The following is a 14,606-nucleotide window of genomic DNA, read 5'->3' on the forward strand; positions in this document are numbered from 1 at the left end:
CAGTGAGAACAGCATAGAGCCATGCACTAACCTGGTCATGAAACTCGATGCCCATGCTTAGAGTGTTAATGAGAATGGCGATCATTATTCCTCGTCCGAAATACTTGCTGTCCACGATCTTACGGAAAGTGTCGCACACCAGCCTCCAGAAATGGACTACCTTTGCTGCTCGAGCTCCTAATGCAAACTTCTTCTTTTTTTTTGGATCTCTGCTGTCCCGATAATGGGCATCCTGTGTGAACTCATACACGCCCTCACTGTCAGAGTCTGCCGTCTCATTCCCATCCATTCCTTCGGAGTCATTTAACATCAATTTGGCACAATACGGACACGTCTCAGGGTCAAAGGTCAAAGTGGTGTCTAAGTTTGGGCCACTGCTATTCATGAGAGCCTCCTTGCAGACGATCTTGCCTGAAATGTATAAGACAGAAATACATCAGAAAAAACAAATGCATAGACAGATGTCTATCTATCTATCTATCTATCTATCTATCTATCTATCTATCTATCTATCTATCTATCTATCTATCTATCTATCTATCTATCTATCTATCTATCTATCTATCTGTCTGTCTATCTATCTATCTATCTATCTATCTATCTATCTATCTGTCTGTCTATCTATCTATCTATCTATCTGTCTATCTATCTATCTATCTATCTGTCTGTTAGTTTTAACATTGAAATAATGTTAATTTTCAATTTAAAATTGTAAATAAAACACTTAATTTGATATAATAGTTGGAATATGCGAAATATGCACATCAATTAAAATAATATAAGGTGTATTGTAACAGTAAAGTACAATGTAAAGTACCACTGCACATCACAGATTTTTGTATGGTTTTTGTTTATGGTTGGTTTATTGTTTTTCAATTTTCAGCAATTCTAGCAAATCAAAATATTTAAAAATATATGTTTTTTTTAAGAATCACATAACATTTAATCATAATTTCCACATATACATCTACACACACTTTAATTTCCTTGAATTTAATTTTTTTAATTCATTTATTACACATTTTAAGTTGGGCGAAACAATTTAAGCTGAACATTACAGAACTATGTACATCACATAAAAGGATGAAAGATTGAGAGACAACACGGCTGTTTTTGACCTGATGCCAAACTAATTGATTTGCTTTGAATAATCTTTAATATATTTTTATTTTCATGAGAAAAATGTAATGCTTTCATTTCAAGTTTCTAACTAGATTATCAAATAGATAATCTATCTATCCTGAGTCTAACTATCCCGATTATCTATCTATCTATCTATCTATCTATCTATCCTTGTCCTGAGACTTATCACCCCATCAGGGGTGAATGTCCAGCAAATGTAACTATGTTGTATAGTATTACCATGATAATAATATGAATAAAATATTAAATTAGTGCTTTTTGTTCATACCGCACAGTCTTACTCTAAACTTATGTGTGTTGCACATTCAGCTCAAGTAATTCCACTTAAAATTCATTTACCAGGAGGACCTTGTGTCTCTACCAGGCACTGTGAGGTGTTGATGGGAGTTGGGGGTATGTTTAGGTTGGTAAGGACATTAGCAGTACAACTGCTTCCTCCTGGCTCCAGGATTCTCTGTCTGAGCTGCTCTAAGGCCAGAGAAGACTGTAACGTGGGGTAGTTCTTATGTACTGGAGCTGCAAATGGCACTGAGTTCCTCTTATATGACTGGAGCACCGTGGGAGAAGGTGAGGGGCCGAAGCGCAGCGGTTCAAGGTGGCCTGCAACCTGATAAACACTATGCATAGATTCTGCACAGCTTGGGACCAGAGACCCACAAAAGGGCTCCTGCTGAGGGATAATGACCGGTAGCATAAGACGCCCAGAGTTGTTGACATTGCCACTCTGGGAACCGTTGTCCACCTCTCTGCCTCCATCGGTTCGGACACTTCCATTGCCCAGATGGTAGTGATGGTGGAGGTGATGGTGATGATGGTGCATGACGTGTCGGACGGATCCCTGCCGCTGCTTCTGGCGACGTCTTTTCGTAGGGGGCAGTTCCAGGGGTGGAGAAGCGCATATCCGCAGCCCTGCCCTACGACCGGCGGCCCGGATGAGGTGGCAGATTTGTCTGACGCCCTTGCGAATAATGTGGACTAGGTACTTGAGGAGCTCATCATAGCAGCTTCCAGGCTCAGAGAAGCTATTCAGCGTGCTGGCGTTGGACCTAAAACGCACTCTCTGCTCCTTCATAAGCTGACTCTCCCGTTGCTTGGTCTCAGAGAACTGTGTCGCTATGACAACTAGACAAAGGTTGATCATGAAGAACGAGCCCACCTGAAAAACAGTGGAGGGAGTGGAGTAGACCATTAACGGAGAGAGCTTCACTGCTCATTAACAATATTGTTACTGTAACAACGAGAAAGGATGGCATGACAAAAATAGCAAGAATAAAATCGATGGTTATTTTCTGTGCTAACAGGATTTGAAATTAACAGATTGGAAGTTCAGAACAACGCCACAGATTAACTTTCTTCTGTGTGACACAAGAGAAAACATTTTGAGAAATGTTTCAGTGTTTTTTGTCCATACAATGGTAGTCAGACAAGTTTTGCTTACCAACATTCTTCAAAATCTTTGCTTTTGTGTTCTATAGAAGGAATTCGTACATGTTTGGATAGACATGAGAGGGTAAGTAAATGATGGCAGAATTTTAATTTTTAGGTGAATTATCCTTTTAATTACCCCTAAATGCCTATCATGTACCTATTTAAACAGTTTTGTCTCTGTTGCTTAAACAGCATTTTACTATAACAATCCATTAGCTAGGCTTCAACAAAACATGATTCATTACATGTCATAGACATATACAACTGCAAATACTTTTTTTGCACTAATGTTGATGTAATGAAGTAGTTTATTTTTTTCTTTAATTTATGGTTTTCAATTTCCAATTCACTATACAGTAGTCCAGATCTGAAGTGGATCAAAAAAGTTCATCAAAGTTGGTCTGAGACTAGAACCGGTGTTGTTCAAAATTCATGTATAACCTGATGAAAGGTTTTGATCCACTTCAAATGTTGACTACTGTGTATGTGTATATATATATATATATATATATATATATATATATATATATATATATATATATATATATTCATGGGTTTCAGTCACATGACTTTTTTGTTGTGGCCGCCATCTTTAGGACCTTTGAGGTAAATTGAGTAGTATCTCCCTGGTGACTGACACATCACTGGTACATCTCTTCCTTTTAACAGCCTGTGTCTGCTCATATTTTTTATAGCAATTTATTCTTCTTTGTCGTTGCTCAGATGACAGGTAGCCAAAAATACTTGGCACATAATCTGGGTTCAGAGGATTTTCACTTTTTTTGCCTGCAGTGGTAGAAGATGAGACACCAATTAACCTTAACTTACCTACTCAGAATTAGTTACTGTCTAACAGTGGACATAGTTAACTTAACGTTAGAAGAGACACAGATGACCTATTTTGTATGGAAATCTTAGCTAGCTACACATTAACTAATTCAATTTGTCTGCAAAGGCTGATTGGTAAGGAACTAGTGCTAATGTTAGAACAGCTAACGTTAACGCTAACCTAGATTCGGTCCTACAAATGGCGGCCACACTGCTGTGTGACGTCACGTGAAACCCGTGAATAGACATACACACTGATATAATTTCAAAATCTTTAAAACATGATTCTCTTGTCTTTGTCTAGTGAGCTGTCGAAGTTTGTCTGACGCACAGTTACACCAGAGGCAGTATAGGGTAGTCTGCCTGGTCAGGTATCACTCTCATAAATGTGTCCTGGTCTGCCCAGCTCAACCCAAAGTCACTCACTATTATCAGGAGGATGAAGTAGATGAAGTTGTAAAAGGAGTGTGAATCCATAACAAAGTACATGATGTCCACCCAGCCCTCCAGAGTAATAACCTACAGGAAAGTAAAAAAGTGATTCAGTGCAGCTTATGCAGTTTATACACATGAGAGGCAGTTTATAAAATACATTATATTTATATAAAACTATTTTTACTCTTGAACTCTAGATAACGATTAACAACCTCAATTGTGGAAAAAAAACATTGGTAGGTGCCTAATGTCAATACAGTGACATGCAAACTAAAAGCATAAATAATCTCTGATTATATGCTCCCATGATCAGTTTCTGTACTCAAGCATGCATGATTAGGTCGACAATACAGATATCTTATGCACAGGGGGACACCCTACCCAGCATGCACTCTTCATTCCCTTTGATTAATCTGTCACAGATTAGGGAACAACAGGGAAAGGCAAAACCGGAAAGGAAAGGCCCTTTGCTTGCTATTTACAGGGCAATTGGGTGTGCTAGCAGGATGAAGGGCTGTCAGACAGCTAATTCATTTTTAGATACTAAAAATTAAGAGCCTAGACACAGAATTGGCTGCTTGCAAAAGGGGGATTAAGTCATCGGGCCATTCTACAGTTCATTACATGACAGTCTTCTAAATATTTAATAGATTTCTATTTTGGTGTGTTGTAAACATGAGCAGTGAACGTTTAATTTAATTTGAGATTAAAATCAGTGGACACACACTGTCAGATGTAGAATAATTACAACCTTATCAACCTTTTGTGATAAAAGAACACACAAAAAATTGATGCAGACCGCTGATCCCTGCAATTGTCTTCAAGCCAAACTCTAAAAGAGCTAATCTAAAATCCCAGGACAAATAAGCTTTAATATTTAAACAGTGTCAGGCATTTAAAATATCACTAAACGGTCAGGGAAACTGAGGTAAGCACATTTGGGTTCAAGATAGTAAATGTAGTCTCAGTTTGGATTAATCAGTGAATTGCATCACTGTTGGATCAAAGTGCCTCAGATTTTGGTGGCTGTATGAAGCCATATCTTTACAGAAAAATGTAAATTGTAGGAAAGTACTGATATTGTCCGATAAGCCTAATAATAATTTTCATCTTTTGGCTGTATTCATATTCTTTACTTTTTAGTGTAAATCAAATAAATCAATGGGATAGTTTTACAAGCTATTCAAGTGTTACAAGCTACAAGTGATTAGGCATCACAGCATTATAATGTACAGTACAGTTTGAACAAAATTGCCATTCACAAGATTATATTTTAACAGTGTTATTAAATTATATGTGTTTTAGAGACTAATTTGAGCATTAGATGTCAGTGGTAATATAAACGGAAAAAATAGCTCAATTAAATACTCAGTATCAAATCTCTAATACCGGATTACAACCTATATGGTAACAATATATTGTGCAACTTGACCAAACTCTCCTATTAAGGCATTTGTAAGTGTTTTTTATAGGTCTTTGTATAAGTTCATAGCATCATCAATAAAAGAAGACATATAACAGACCTGAAAGATAGCAATCCAGGCATAACCAATGTTGTCAAAGTTTATGGCCCCCTTGAAGGGATTGACTTCTCCAGCAGAGCAGTTGGTGTAATACTTGTTCCAGTTGACGCAGGTGGTGTTGTCTGTGCTATTGTAAGCTGCCATGTCCAGCTGGCACTGTCTGCCCTCCTCATGGAGCGTGGGGATGGAGGTGCACAGGCGCATGCCATTCTCCCGTGGTTGAGAACAGATAAATGGGTTTTCATCATCGTTTTCTGTGTGGTAGTACTTGTGCAAGTCTAGACTGGTAGGCCTGTACAAAAGATAACAACACGAGTCACGTTTTATCAGGATAGTTTGTTTTTATCTATAATTATTTCTTGAAGTGATAGTTTATGCAAAAATTTAAATGTAATTACTTTCATGACATTCTAAAGTCATATAAACCTTCTTTTTTTTAATAAAAAAAAATGACACATTTTGAAAAATGTATTTCCATGCTATTACAATGAAAGGGCAGTGAGCCTCTCAAGCTTCAAAAATGGCACACAGAACTCAAAAGTATCATAAAGGTGGTCCGTACCACTCTTCCGCTATATTTAAAGTGTTTTACAATGTGATCAACAGACCAAAATCTTTAGATTGGATCATTGAGACAGTGAAATTAACTTGTGAAGGAATCATTCAGACCGGTTATGTGAACTGGATCAACCAGGTAATTGAGAATATCCATGTCAGAAGAATGATTGGCCACACTCTTGATTAGGGTCCAATTCTCACTATTAAGTAGTACCATTATCATAGTACTATTAACTATGAAATTTGACTCAATAAACTCCTAATTACTCCTTATTAATAGTTAGTAAGCTAGTTATTAAGTTTAGGTATTGGGTAGCAAGTAAAATAATGTAAAATATGGCCATGCAAAATTAGGCATTAATATGTGCTTTATAAGTACTAATAAACAGCCAATATCCTAGTAATATGCATACTGATAAGAAAATAGTTAATAGTGAGAATTGGACCCTAAACTAAAGTATTACCAAATGATTAGTTCATGAAAAACAAAACATTTTGGTATGTGCCTGACACATATCGTACTATGCTTCAGAAAACTTGGAATGTAGTGTTTCTGTCATATATACCACTTCTATGATTCTTTTTATTATGTTTTTGTCATTTTCCAGCTTGACAGCTCTAGTCCTCATTTGCAATCATTAAGTGCAGCAACTGGCCAGGATATTTATTTCCCACAAAAGTATGTAATGCATAGACAGAGTTTATTTATTGCAAATAAATGCAAATCAAATGTGCACTGAGCAATAACTAAGCCAATGAAAACTTCCGTGCTCAGCCTCAGTTTCTCCTAGGGATGGGAAAACACCCATTTAAGCAGCAGTCAGGCTGCAGCAAGATCAACGGTAACTATCTCCAGAAGAAAAGCGATTGAGCAAGGCCTAGCTTTAATGGCGTTTGGTTCTGACACTGGATAATTGGGCCGTCTGTCAACACAAATTCACCTCAGAGAGAAAGTGCCATGGTGAATTAGCTGCACAAGTACCTTCAATTACCCATTGGGACAAATCCTAGCCTTTCAAAGAACCCTGCCCCTTGAAATATTTATTTCCTAAGAGCAATTTAACAGTTTAAGACCGTCTTAATGTTACATAATCACAGCTTCAACCCAATCTCTGTGAGGCAGTCGATTCCTTCAAAACGCAGTGTCAGACCGTGAATCCATGGGGTCTAATTCATGCTCTTAGTGCAATGATACCTGTGGGGTTTACAAAGCTAGATTGTAAACAAACGAATGAATTCATGGTTGAGAATTTATGGAAGTAGTAATGACGGAAGTAGTTAATTTTTTATGATTCATTAAATATAAGATAGTGTCTGCTACATGGTTATGGATTTCTGGAAGGAAATCACTTCCAATGGGCCCTGTGAGACCCTGTTTTACCTTTCTGGACATTTCATGCACATTTTATATATATATTTTTTTTTATTATTATTTGTGCCCAAAAGAGTTAGGGTAAGTTGTGTAACATAAATGGACAACACACTAATATTCATAGTAAATAAATAGCAATAAATAAAATAAAAAGTAAAACATATTCAAATTGCTATCTAGACAGATAGATAGACAGATTTGTACAGATAGAGATGTTTGTTTTTGTTAATTTATGTATTGCTCATTATTGTTTTCAATCTGTAAGCCTGTAAAATCCTATTTGAAAAGATCTGGTGTTGACATTTGGCTTTTTATCATTACAATACTGTGCTTTCACATTATAACCCTCATCCTTTCATGACTCCTGAGGTCACTTGTAAATTATTATCGTGACCTTGATACTAAAGCCCATGCCATCACACTCACAGGGAGAAGTTTTCAGGGAGGAAGCAGCGGTTGCGGAGAAGCCCGGCCCACAACTGGACTCCCACAATCCCAAAGATGAAGAAAACAAAGAAGCAAAGCAGCAGCACATTGCCCAGCATGGGGAGAGTGTCCAGCAGAAGCGTCACCAGGATTCTCATACCTGCAACACAATGAAAGAGCAACTGTAGTATTATTTCATCCCACACACACACACACACACACACACACACACACACACACACACACACACACACACACACACACACACACACACACACACACACACACACACACACACAAACATTATTATTATAAAAAGATACTGCCACAAGCATATTGCTCTCATTAAACATATGAAACTATAGTGCTATAATGCACTGAACAAACTGTTGCTCCATTTCACAGTTATGGAGGCTCATTGTAGACCTATTGTTTATACGTGCCAGTAAAAATCTCTGCTGATATCCAGTTTTTCAGACACTGTTGTCCTGGCTTCTCCCATATATCTGCCCTGTGTCAAACCACAATGCCAGCTGACTGAAGCATAAATGATGGAAATGATTTCCTGTTCAGGGTTTGGCGGGTAATTGGTGGAGCAGGGTAATCCAGCCGGTGCTCCCTGGCAGCCTGCAGTCTGTGGGTGATAACTGTGGCCGGATGCAATTTCCACATTTGGAGGAAGAGTGAGTGGCGATAAGCAGTGAGGCATTAACAGGAATGAATGACAATAGAAGATCCGTGTCATCACATAAAATGTCTCTGTGCTGTGTGGGTTTACAGAGCTCAGTATTGTGCAGATGCTGCATTTTCTCAAAGCCGTCCTCTTCGAGATGGGTTTTAGCTCCTTAAATTCACTCTTCACTAATGAGACGCCCAGATAGAAACACGGCCTTAAAATATTTAGGAAGTTAGGAAACGCAGTGTCGTTTTGCAAGTGTTTATCAGCGTGTATATATTAACTTGTAATTAGGAAGTGGTGAGTTCAGAACAACAACTGAGGTCTCTGAAATGCGGAGTGTTTCTTCCAATTACAATGTGTTTCTCGTGGATAATCCACTGCTCTGAGATTTCTGCACAGAAAATCAGTTCCTAACGTTGGTCATTAGTGACTCCAAATGACTGTGGAGTTCACCCTAGCACAGCAATTTAGCTAAGCTTGCCAAGTCAGGGCTTAACAAGCATTGAATCAGTGACAGCGGCATATATCTGTGTCCCTTACAAACTGAGAGGTAATTCCCCACAGGGAGGTATTTCCTGGAGAAAATCACCTTCCTGAATCTTGGTCCCTTAAGACTGACAAATGGAACAGCCGAGCCGTGCCATGTGTGTTTCCTCACAATACGATAATGGACTGTCTGAGCATGAGATTGAGCTAACTTTAGTCTACGTTCTTTGTTAATGTCACTTGTGAACTCATTTTATGATTTTCCAAATTATGTGTGCAATTCATTGAATTGTGTCACTTTCCAAAATATATTACACTACGCAAAATTTGCAATGTCAGATTCAACAGTCACATGCCATTTACTATTGGCTGTGCCTCATGTCTATTTAAAAGGCGGTCATGCACCATCGGGGAAACTGTCATTAAAATGATTTGGAATTCTAACAGGTATACAGATATTATAGACCTCTCAAACAGCTTTGTCAACACAATGTTTTGAAAACCATTATAGAGGATAAGTACCACCATGATGAAATTGATTATCAAGGCCTAAAAGTAAATCCATACATTATGTTTATATATATATATATATATATATATATATATATATATATATATATATATATATATATATATATATATATATATATATATATATATATATATATATATATATTAATTTAATTTATTATTTTACTGTTATTTTTATTTCTATGAAAGTGGGAGGACATTAAGAAAATGACATACTTGTATGACTATTCCACAGATGCCTGTCCTTATTTTCCTTATCACTGCACTGACACTCATATTGACATAAATGAAAAATATTCCCAAAAAAGACTCCTAGTTTACCCGTTTCCTTATCTGACTCAGCTATGTCAGTCTAAAGCAATTCACTAATGCAAAGTTCTCGCTCTACGCAGGTGGCTTAACTCATTTATAAACTCCTCCTGAAAAGATCATTTAGGAGAGAGAGAGAGAGAGAGAGAGAGAGAGTATTTCCCAAGGGGAGACTGTAAATATCCTGCCATAGCCATTCTATTATGTTAAAAGAGAAAGTCTCCAGGGCCACACAATGTGCTCGGGACTCTGTGTTATGAAGAAGACTCCTGGGATCCCTCTGCCCTTTGGAGTCCTCTACATGCACCAAACAAGCTCAATAACAAAGCACAGGGGGAAAAGAGATCATAACAATGCTATCTATTTATTTCTCATAAGCTTCCACAGATAATAAAAGAGCAGCTTCTCTGTACGTTTAAATAAAATGACTTGAGGGGACATGAACACCACATAAACACAGGGGTCTATTCCACTGTTGTTCAGCTGATACGTTTTAACACAAGGGTGTTGATACTTGGCAGAAGACTTAACTAAAGAGATGAGAAGCTTAATCGTCTCAATATTAATTCAATAAGGTTGTAAAAGGACAACACTCAAACCACTGATTTCATTTATGCATCACACAGAGCTCATTGAGGAGACGCTGGTAAAATGAATAGCCTGATGCTAAATAGATATCTAACAGTTATGTAATCACATATTGATTTATCTCTAAAAACTGCCAGGCTTCTATCCATTCCATGGGTTATTGATGCGCCTTTGCACTATAAATAAAATCCATACTTCATCTGCGTGTACATTACACATATACTCACACACACACAATATAATTATATATAGTATAATATATCTTATAGATATATCATTCTAATATGCATTTGATTTGGTGCTCAAGACTCTTCTTATTATCAATTTTGAAATACAATGCTGTTTTATTGAACTTTCTATTCATCTATTCAAGTATCCTTACAAAACAATGTATCATAATTTCACATACAATTATTAAGCACTAAGCAGAAAAATATATATATTTTAACAGATTATAAAGAGAACCATTATTTATAACTGAGCAGCAAATCATCAGAATGATTTAATGAATTAGAATGATTTGTCACATGATTACGGATCATGTGACACTGAAGACTGGAGTTATGATGCTGAAAATTCAGCTTTGCATTCAAAATAATAAATTACACTTGAAAATATATTAAAATAGAAGTTTTTATTATTTCATATTTTTAATCAAATAAATGCAGCATTGGTGAAATATTAATTCAAAATTAATCCAAACTTTTGAGCCACACCTTTGTATCACTAGGCCTATATTACATATATCATAATTGTATTACATTTTTATAATTCCAGAGAGGCCACAGACAATTTCATTGTTTTTAACAATTGACTCATATCATTATTTTGAAATTTATCCCAAATGGTATACTTGAAGGGCAAACATGCATTTTATACATTGTTAAAAAGATTTTGTTTTGTTTTGTTGTTTAATCCAACAGAATAGTAAAAGGTCAAGCCATCCACCTGGTCCACATTTCTCTTATAATCACACAAGATCACACAAATTATACAATCTAATTCACTGTGTGATTCACTGCCTCACCCTCATCTCCATAATTCATAAAAATAGTCACTCATGTTATGGGCAGAGTTATCAGTTCCTATCTTTCTGTGTCTGCATCTCTTTCCCTCCAATAGTGCCCTCATGTCTTTTACCAATCTACATGTCCACCACTCCAATTACTGCTGGCCTTCTGAAAAAGATGACCGCACCATCACCAGTGGCGGACACTTGACATGATGCTGTTCCTCCTCCCAAATAATAGTAGAATACACAAGTGGGCAACGAGGCGGGTTTCCAATTAACCTCCAACCGCCCTCAACGGCGGAATCATGGTGAACTCTAATCCACAAGATGAAGTGTAAAAAGCTCTAGACTTTCTGACAGACTAATCCACCTTCTAGGGGGAGTAAAAGGGCATATAGTGGTCTACATATTACAGACCTTTTAAGAGATCGCTTTTCACACCTGCACACCAAAGACAAGGCAGAGTGAGGCAGCTGTACATCTCAGCACTGTTGAGTATTTTGATTTGTGAGGGAACATGTTTGTCATCTACTGACAGTTTTGGCCTGTCCCTTCATCAATCAAACCATGGGTGTGCAGAACAACAGAATGTGATGTTGATTAAGACCGCTTCTCAAAGAGAACAAAAAGACAGAGGGCAGTGAGGTATAGAGGACATAGAAAAAGGTGATGTGAAACAGTAACTGACATAAGTCTTCAAATTACAAGCTCAACCATTCGACCCGGTTATCGAAGTTACTGTGAGAAAAGAAAATCGATAAAACTTTTACATTTTAGTCTCCTTGTCACACGTTACATGTGGTTAGTAATAACAATACATTTTGCATAATTACAATTACATACTAAACCAAACCCTAATCCTAAACCTATAATAAGTACATGTAGTTAATGAATATTAATCAGTACTTAAATGTTAAATTACACTGTAACAATTAAGGACACCTTAATCTAAATGTTATTATTATAATAAACTATTTACAATATTTCCTAAAAGCACATAAATACATAAAAAAATGACTTCCAGACCCTATTTGTGTAAAATTGTGGAATGCCCACCAATACTTGGTCATTTATTCTAATACTTTTTCTGTCAAAAGAATTTCAAAATATTTATGACATGCTGCTATAGCTTTCAGCTTGACAGTCTCATGATTGATGATTTGAGTATTCTCCTATTATGCTTTTGTTCCCTCTTTTGATTTGATTAGTGCTGTTAAAAGATAAAAAAATTCAGTTTTTGCATTTTTTCATTCTCCCACTGATGGTCCGCAGCAGGCGAGCTACAGATAAAATAATTACTAAATTAATGCAAACATTAGGCCTTTATTTAGTCTGGGTGGCTCTTGAATAATGAATTAGGCTGTCTGCTACCACTTCACCCCCTGTCTCGGATTGGCACAGGTATTAATTAGGCAATAATGATGATATGAATGGATGCACATATGTTTACTAAAAGTACTAGAAGGCATGCACCTGGATGCCATCCACCCCCCCACCCCCCCATCCCCGCCCCCCCATGGCTGTCTCTAGTGATATTGAATGGGTGTTGTTTGTCTGTCGGAGTGATAAACATACTGAACCATATCCAGAGGGGTGAGAACTGAACGGGACCCCACAGAAATTACCCTCACCAAAACCTTGTCAGGGCTAGTCAAAACATTCCAGCTAAATACTACCATTGTTCAATATACATTTTACTACCCTCCACAAATAGGGACATCAAGCAGGATCGGCCAGACATGGCTGTTTGTGAAATAAGAGCCGCGGGGGAACCACGGGCATCTCCTTGGCACAGAGGGTGATTAAAACATCCGGTATATAACGATGTGGCCAATGAAATATCATCACCCTGCCTTAGAGAGAGAGTGAATGTGTGTGAGCCAGTCTCTATTATTATTTCTGTGTGTGAGTGTGTGTGGAAAGAGAGAAGCCATAAAAAGCAATGAAGAGGAAAATTATCTATAAACCTAAAGTCCCTAAAATGGCATGAACTCCTCTGGTATATGACTCCGCACAGGCTACATTTCTCTTTCAAATGTTCATTAAATTACATTAATTGACCACAGTACTTAAATAATGCAATTCAACATAGAACATTCATAATTTAAAACAGTCTTTGATTGAATGCAGGGAATTAATACATTTAATTAAGTTCTGAGTTAAGTTCCCATTTTGTACAACAGAAAGTGATACAAATCACTGTCAAAAAATAGAAAATAATACAAAAATATTTTTTACTAATATAGTAAAATAAAATTATTATTTGGGGTTGCATTTTCCAAAATTTTTACAAACTTAATAAGAACACAAGAAACAGATCTCAATATATTATAAATATAAACGCATTACTGTGCATGATTTTGCACATTTAAAACCACTGATTGGACCAATAAGGTTTAATTAGTTAATGTTAGTTAATGTCTTTACTAGCATTAACAATTAGCAATACATTTGATAGAGCATTTATTAATCTTTATTAATGTTATTTAATAAAAACACAACTGCTCAAAGTTCATGTTAGGTCAGGTCAAATAAATATTACCAAAAACATTTTTTTTTTTTAAAGTATGTTTCACTGTTAGTTCATGTTAACAAATTTGTTAACCAAAGGAACCTTATTGTAAAGTGAACATCACCACTTTTTTCACGTTTGTAAATATTTTCAATGTAAGTAAAATGTAACGTTAAATTTGTACTCATCATTAATGTAAATCAATATAAACTAATACATGCACACGTATTATTATATAACAGGGCACCTACATTAAGTTACAGTGTATGGTTTAATAAGCATGCAAGTGCATTTCGAACATGGCTGCTGATATTGTACTCACTGGGCACTCGGTTAATAGCTCGAAGAGGTCGTAATACTCTGACCGTTCGGACAGCAGAGAAACTAACATTCTGCAGGTTGAGAGAGTATTCCAGCATCCTGTAAACACACACAGACAAAAAGAGTTTAAACTTTTAATAAAGTAAGATAAACTATGTGAATATATGCATACACTAATAAGGGCACATTATCCCCCGTTTGCAGGAGGGACCTGTTAATTCATCCACATTTTGGATTTTATTGGAATTTTTAATATCACCTAAAGTGAAAAATCAATTTGATTTTCAAGCTTATGAACATCCTCCATATTTATCCCTTACTATGGCAGAATAGCATAAAAGGGCAGCAATATTTTCAAATAAACACTGACAGCCCAGACACATTAGTGGCGGGTTTTCTGCCGAACTGCCAACGCCATACTGTAGATCAATCGAAAGTTATCAGGATTCATCAAA

The 14,606-nt window shown here is 36.6% G+C and overlaps 1 protein-coding gene across 1 annotated transcript in view; it reads right to left on the bottom strand.

Annotated features, from left to right (window-relative positions):
- The window catches only part of cacna1g (calcium channel, voltage-dependent, T type, alpha 1G subunit), a 276,677-nt gene that overhangs the window by 127,427 nt on the left and 134,644 nt on the right, over positions 1-14,606 (bottom strand). The window contains exons 5-10 of the mRNA XM_077200722.1: positions 14,153-14,250; positions 7,714-7,873; positions 5,358-5,649; positions 3,826-3,918; positions 1,483-2,299; positions 32-411 (exon numbers count right to left, since the gene is read on the bottom strand). Coding sequence (XP_077056837.1) covers positions 32-411; positions 1,483-2,299; positions 3,826-3,918; positions 5,358-5,649; positions 7,714-7,873; positions 14,153-14,250 — 1,840 coding nt within the window. The remainder of the gene's footprint in view (positions 1-31; positions 412-1,482; positions 2,300-3,825; positions 3,919-5,357; positions 5,650-7,713; positions 7,874-14,152; positions 14,251-14,606) is intronic.

Source organism: Siphateles boraxobius, unplaced genomic scaffold, assembly GCF_051911475.1.
Source record: "Siphateles boraxobius isolate OS27281-9 unplaced genomic scaffold, OSU_SipBor_1 46, whole genome shotgun sequence".
In the NCBI taxonomy this organism is placed as follows: Eukaryota; Metazoa; Chordata; class Actinopteri; order Cypriniformes; family Leuciscidae; genus Siphateles; species Siphateles boraxobius.